The sequence below is a fragment of the Octopus bimaculoides genome, chromosome 13, assembly GCF_001194135.2.
Source record: "Octopus bimaculoides isolate UCB-OBI-ISO-001 chromosome 13, ASM119413v2, whole genome shotgun sequence".
In the NCBI taxonomy this organism is placed as follows: Eukaryota; Metazoa; Mollusca; class Cephalopoda; order Octopoda; family Octopodidae; genus Octopus; species Octopus bimaculoides.
The window spans coordinates 17,176,060-17,183,079 of NC_068993.1; the positions used below are offsets into that span (position 1 = coordinate 17,176,060).

General features: G+C 36.0%; 1 protein-coding gene across 7 annotated transcripts in view; it reads left to right on the forward strand.

Annotated features, from left to right (window-relative positions):
* Positions 1–5,666, forward strand: part of LOC106881088 (uncharacterized) — a 465,749-nt gene extending 460,083 nt beyond the window's left edge. For all 7 annotated transcript variants that reach the window (XM_052972353.1, XM_052972351.1, XM_052972350.1 and 4 more), the window contains 2 exons: positions 847–1,008; positions 2,752–5,666. In XM_052972353.1, coding sequence (XP_052828313.1) covers positions 847–1,008; positions 2,752–4,170 — 1,581 coding nt within the window. In that variant the 3' untranslated portion in view covers positions 4,171–5,666. The remainder of the gene's footprint in view (positions 1–846; positions 1,009–2,751) is intronic.
* Positions 5,667–7,020: the final 1,354 nt, after the last annotated feature.

Genomic DNA, 7,020 nt, shown 5'->3' on the forward strand with positions numbered 1-7,020 from the left:
AAAAGTATATATTAGTATGACGCTCGGGAATACGGAAAGTCTTTGTGTGTTACGGTGATATGATATCAAATACAGAACTGGTTTATTGAAGTAGATTTTCTATGGCTGGATGCCCTTCCTATCACCAACCCTCACCTGTTTCCAAACACAGTAAAATTACCCCATGGCCAGACATGTTTTCACAGTTTAGAAATGAACTACACTGCTTGTTAGGTTACACTTAATTGTTCATAGCTATTGTGCAATGTCAATCAAGGAGATACAAACACAACCAAACACATACATGTGTGCTTGCATGCACACACACACACACACATGTATATGTGTGGTTTAGTGGTTAGGATGATGTACTCATAACTATAATATTGCAGGTTCAATTCTTGGACTGAGTGACATGTTTTGTCCCTTGACCCCGGTACTCCATTTTATATTGCTCCAGTCTACTTGACTGAAAATTGGTACCAACCTATTGCTGGTGCAGACCTTTCTACTCTCCAGCTATCACAATTCCGTGGAATTTTGTCAGTGAACAGGTCGCGGTCTCAAACCAATGAAAATATTTTGGCAAATTAAATTTAAATGTTGAATTGAATCTAACAGTTTTTGTGTGTTTCTTAAATGGCTTATAAACACCTTCCATCTGCAATTATATATATATATATATATATTTATATATAAAAAATACAAAAATGGGACAAGAACGCAAAACATCCAGACAGGTGATACAAAAAAAGGGACACATATTGAAAAATTACAATTTCTTATCCAGTAACACCTCTCATTTAATACGATTTTCATAGGATTTTAAAATTTAACATTGCATATTTTTAAACATTTTTTCTTCAGCCACTCTATTATGATGATGAATTTGATCGAAAATCTTTACGACGTCATCTCCCTTCAACCAAGAGTTATGATTCAGATGACCGCTGTTCAGTTCACACACAGAACTCACCTACAGCTGAAACACCACTAATTACTGAACCAAAGAAACGTAATAAAACCAATGTAAGTAAATCGTTATATTTCTGATACTTTTACGTTTATATTCTCATGATGGAGGGATGGAAACAGCTGTACAGCAAGACACTTGTTTCTGTCCCTCTGTCATAAGTTAACCTCTCATCAACTAACATAAAACTACTTTCCTCAATACTACTCCCACCTCCCTCAGTTGAAGTGTCTTGTTTTGCAAGTTACTTGGTGACCTCAGTGGTGCTGATGCCACATAAAAAGCACATAGTACACTCAATAAAGTGGCTGGCATTAGAAAAGGCATCCAGCTATAGAAACCATGCTAAAATAGATGTAGGCACTTAGTATAGTCTTCTGGCAATCCAGTTCCTGTCAAATCCCTGACCCATGCCAGCATGGAAAATGAACATTAAATAGTAATAACGATAATGTTGTGTAAAGCTGCTTAGTTAAAACTAAATGAAGCAAAGCCTGAGGTTCTCTAGAGCACACACAACCAAAGAATTCGTTATTTCAAAATCAAGGATTTTCTTTTCACCCAAGTTTTCAAAGACAAGACAGCACTGATGTTTGATTTCACCTGTTGCCTGTGCTGTGTATCACATGATATACACAATATATTTCCCTGGTGTATGTGTGTCGTATATAATACACATTCCCAATTTTTTTTCAACCACCAAAGAAATTTGGAAATTATGAAAGGAAAGCTATAAGAGTTAACTAAATGCCTGTTTTTTAATAGTATTATGTTTAAAATTGATGTAAGTTGACACTGTCATAGTGTATTTTCTTGTCAAATGTTTACATTATCAGATGTCACGACAAATACAATTGAAATAGATCTCAAAATGCACTGGCATACCTGTGAGGTAAGAAATTTGCTTCCTAACTACATGGTTCCAAGTTCAGTTCCACTCCATGGAACCATGAGCAAGTGTCTTCTACTATAGCCTTGAACCAACCAAAGCCTTATGAGTGGATTTGGTTGACAGAAACTGAAAGAAGCTCATCATATATATATATATATATATATATATATATATATAAGAAAATAGGCAAATAGAGATAATTAAATTAACAATTATTTATCAATTACAAAATTGGACATCATCTGTGACAGCTGTTTCGATTTAAGACTTTAGAAATTAATTAGTATAATTTTGAGACAATATGACAACAAAAAACAGTCCTCCATACTCTACCAACATGCCAAAGACCAGCATGGAGGCAACTTGGGTCAACTTGACATCCGCATCTTATCCAAGCACCCAAAAGACCCAACTCTAAGACAAATATGGGAGTATGTCCTTATAAATGAAACTTCCCCAATACTAAATAGGAAATAAACATAGATATCATACCCCCATACCCACATTTTACACAGGTAAAGTAGAACAGTTAGTGGGCTTTTATGTAAATAGATGTATGTATGTATGTCTGTGTGTGTGTGTGTGTGCATGCACATGTATGTATATGTAAACAAACAGGTCTACATACAGACGGGTAGGTACATAGGGTATATGAACAGACAACCACATACGCAAATAGAGATTGAAACACATGACCACATATACACACACACTTTGCTTCACACAAAGACGCATGTCCACACATATGGAGATGTGCACCCATACATACAAGCATGGTACATAGCAGCAAAACACACACACTCAGACACGCACATACAAGGAGACAGTTTATTTTGCTATTCAGTGCTTGCCTGCACCCAGAATTATTTCTTCCATTTGTTAGAATAATGTTTTAATTGTTTTCCAGAAAGCACACAGTCCAAAACTATCTCGTAACCAGCAACCTTCCATCATGGAAAAAAGAACATCAGCAACTTGGTCACCACGCAGTAGTACCAACTTGGAAGGCCTCCCAATGGAAATTTACCTTGACGGTTCTCGTAGTTCCCCCGTAACACTCAGCAAACCAATTCGTACAAGACAGATGCCTGTTTTTAATGTTGGTGATTCTCAGTGTCCCGTCGGACATCAACAACCGTCATTACTCGACACCCATTACATGCCGGGTGAGGATTTGGGACTTGTTCAGGACAGCATAGAAACCATTCATCCCATTAAACCACTCAATGATGGCTATTCCTATGTTATTCCGGATACTAATTCCTATTCAGGATGGACAAGCCATTCATCTCTCGACACCCCGTCTAATGGACATAATAATGGTGCTGGAAGCAATGGCAATCTTTTGTATTCACTCAATGGTTTGAGTTCAACAACAATTGACAGTCAAGGCGAAACTGTGTCCAGCCATTACAATTCTTCTCCTTACCATATGTCACCACCTAAACAACAAGATCTGTATTTTTCTTCTCAAAGCTCAATAGATAACATTGGACATCAGAGTAACAAAGTGAGTCTTCTTGATCTACAAGACCTTGAAGAAGAGTGTGAACCAGTCACTACTAATGGTGACTTCCATTTCAATAACATACAGAATCCAGTGCCTGGTAATACTGATGTGTACCCGCCATCCAGAGGTAGACAACGCAGTAATGATAAATTATCAAAAGAGCCAGATGCTCATTCAAAGTTTGAGCCTTTGTCCAAACTTGATGAACAGATTTTGCTTAAAGAAGGTGGGGATTGCATTGCACTGAAAACATACAAAACTAATGCCAACTGCAAGAATGATCCTGCTTTGGTGAAAGTGAGACTTCCAGAAGAGAGAAATGGAGAACTGCCTCCAATGTTACATCGCTTCATGGCACACCATGAATTAATTCCTTACCATTCCACAGCGCTTCCAATGCAAGGAAACTCTGAACCCCCTCCACATTTTGTCAAAGATCTTATAAAACAATCTGAGGACGTTAAAAATGATGGCTCAGACTATTTCATAAGAGATAGGAACACTTCTTGTGATAATAACAGTAAAAAAAAAAGTTACAGCCCTAAAAAGAAGAATTCTGGTGGTGCCAATCACAGTAGTTTTGGCAACAAGGGCAATAAAAGTAATAGTGTACATTCAAAAAAACCTGACAACCCTCACAGCATTCGAAAGAGGCCTGATCGCAAAGCACTTCCTTCTTCGAAAGAAAAATCAAATGAACTAAAAACTTTTGCTTCTGCACGGACTACTGATGCACCCACATTACCTGAGGAACTCCCCGCTCATTATTTTAGGGACCCAGAAATCACTCCTGACCTTCCTACAACAGACCTCTAATATCTTCCCCCACCAACTTTTCTTTTCTTTTCTTTTTTTTTTCGTCAAATAAAAAATATTATTTGTCAAATATTTGCTGATGGATTTCCTGTCCATTTCTCTCCACTGTAATTTTACTTATTCAGAGATTATGTACAGACTTTAATTATTGTATTATTATTATTACAACATGTCATGTCATCCAGGAAAAATCCATTGTTCAGACAACACCATATAACAGAACAGTAAGTATTATCGAGTGTAAATATACAATATTTGTATATCACTTCTGAAGAAACTGTGATATCAATACTTGTGAGGTACATTATGAGGTACTTAACATTGATAACATTGTGAAGTACTTAAGTTTGGTATATCAGACTGTAAGGTACATAACGTTGGTACACTATTGTGAGGTACTTAACAGTGGTAATTACCTTGTGAGGCACTTAACATTTGTATATTACATTAGTACAATACATTATGAGGTTGTGAGGTACATAGCTTTGGGATATTGCATTACGAGGTACTTAACTTTGGTACATTACATTGTGAAATACATTAAATTGGTACATTTTATTGTGAAGTACACTACATTGCTATTTTACAGTGTGAGGTACATTACATTGGTACACTATATTGTGAGGTACTTAACATTAGTGTATTACATTGTGAGGTACTTAACATTAGTACATTATGTTGTAAGGTACATTACATTGTGAGGCTGTGAGGTACATTAACATTGGTATATTACATTGTGAGGTAGATGATATTGTTAAGTAGCATTAGTACACTACATTGTGAGATATATAACATTAGTACAGTGCTACTTTACATAGTGAGGTACATTACATAGATACATTACACTGGTACATTGGTATTTTACTTTGTGAAATTTATATAACATTGTTACATAATCTATAAAAAAGATTATATTGAAAAACTGCTGCAAAATATAATAATAAAAATATTAACATTTTCCAATTTTTCTAATGTAACATGTGGCTAATTTATGAATGAACTTGGTGCAGTGGTTGTGTGGTTTAGAAGTTTGCTTCGGAACCATAAGGTTTGGTCCAATTTTGTGGCAGTTTAGGAAAGTGTCTTCTGACAAAGCCTTGGATTAAACAATGCCTCGTGAGTGAAATTTGGAAGACAGAAACTGTAGCAGCCCTTGATGTATGTATTTTGTATAAATGGATTTAAATACTATGCCATATCTGAATCCATAAGGGGGAAGCATCTCTCTAAAGGGACGTAACTCTGATAAATCTTAGCTTTTTTTTTTTTTTTTTTTGCTAAATGGAAATTGGTAAAAATGTGTACCAGGCTTAAATACTGCAAGTCAATGTAATTAATTAAAATGTTTGAAGGTGATGCTCTAGCATGGCCACAGTCCGGTGACTGAAGCCAGTAAGAGAAAAGAAAAGAATGATATCAGGTCAGAATAATTCTAATGTAAATATATCTCAAGAGAGCCCTCAAAGCATCCAAAATAAATCAAAATATTAGCAGAGGTTTTTTTGTTTGTTTTGTTTCTTTTATAATTAATTATGCGTTTATTGAACCCACAGTTTTAACAAGCTACAAAACTGGAGCTTGGTACAACTAGTGTATAAAAAAAAAAACAAATGTAAAAAGAAGTCTGTAAAAAGCTGCTAGACAAATTTTGAAAAATATTTTTCATCTATTTGTCAATTTTTCACATTCTGTTGAGAATTTTTCAAGTCAAAAACTTAATCCTGTAGTAATTGAGCAGAAAATACTGAAAATGGACTTATTTATTCTAATGCTTATAGTGTCTTTACTTGTGGTCAGATTATTGTTAAAATTGGCAAAGAAAATAATTATTTATATGTCTTCATGTAAGTAGTCATTTGTTCTACAGAACATTGTGCATGTGTGGTTGTTAATTGATTTCATAGTAATGAAGAAAGAAAAAAAACCATACATGCCAAAAAGAGGATGAAAAGTAATTTAATACTGATGACATCAGTATTAAATTAAGTGTAATTAGTAAAAGCCATGAACATACAAACAACACAGACAAAAAGAATGTTTTTTCCCCCTGAACCCAGTTGTAGCTTATTGATTATGACATTTAGATGTAAGCTGTTATTTCCATCAGAAATTTGTTGTTGGCACTCCGTCGCTTACGACGTCGAGGGTTCCAGTTGATCCGATCAACGGAACAGCTTGCTCGTGAAATTAACGTGCAAGTGACTGAGCACTCCACAGACATGTGTACCCTTAACGTAGTTCTCGGGGATATTCAGCATGACACAGTGTGACAAGGCTGACCCTTTGAATTACAGGCACAACAGAAACAGGAAGTAAGAGAAAGTTGTGGTGAAAGAGTACAGCAGGATTCGCCACCATCCCCTGCCAGAGCCTCGTGGAGCTTTAGGTGCTTTCACTCAATAAACATTCACAACGCCCGGTCTGGGAATCAAAACCGCGATCCTATGACCGCGAGTCCGTTGCCCTAACCACTGGGCCATTGCGCCTCCACATCAGAAATTACATAATCAGGTATGGACAAATTTCAACACATGTGAGAACAAAGTTGACTGCTTGCTTTTGTTCCACATGTAAATTAATTTGTCAGGCTAGAAACAGCAGCTAAATATCCAGTGTGCATCCACAGTTGTGGTTGATAATCCATCTAAATCACTTGATTGAAAATCAGACGGATCAACTGGAAGAAATAGATATATTGCTCTCTGATTATGATTGCCAAATCCTTTTCTGCTATTAATTCATTGATTAAATCATTGAATAAGTTAAAGGTGTAAGAATTACAAACAGGTGCAGGAGTGGCTGTGTGGTAAGTAGCTTGCTTACCAACCACATGGTTCCGGGTTCAGTCCC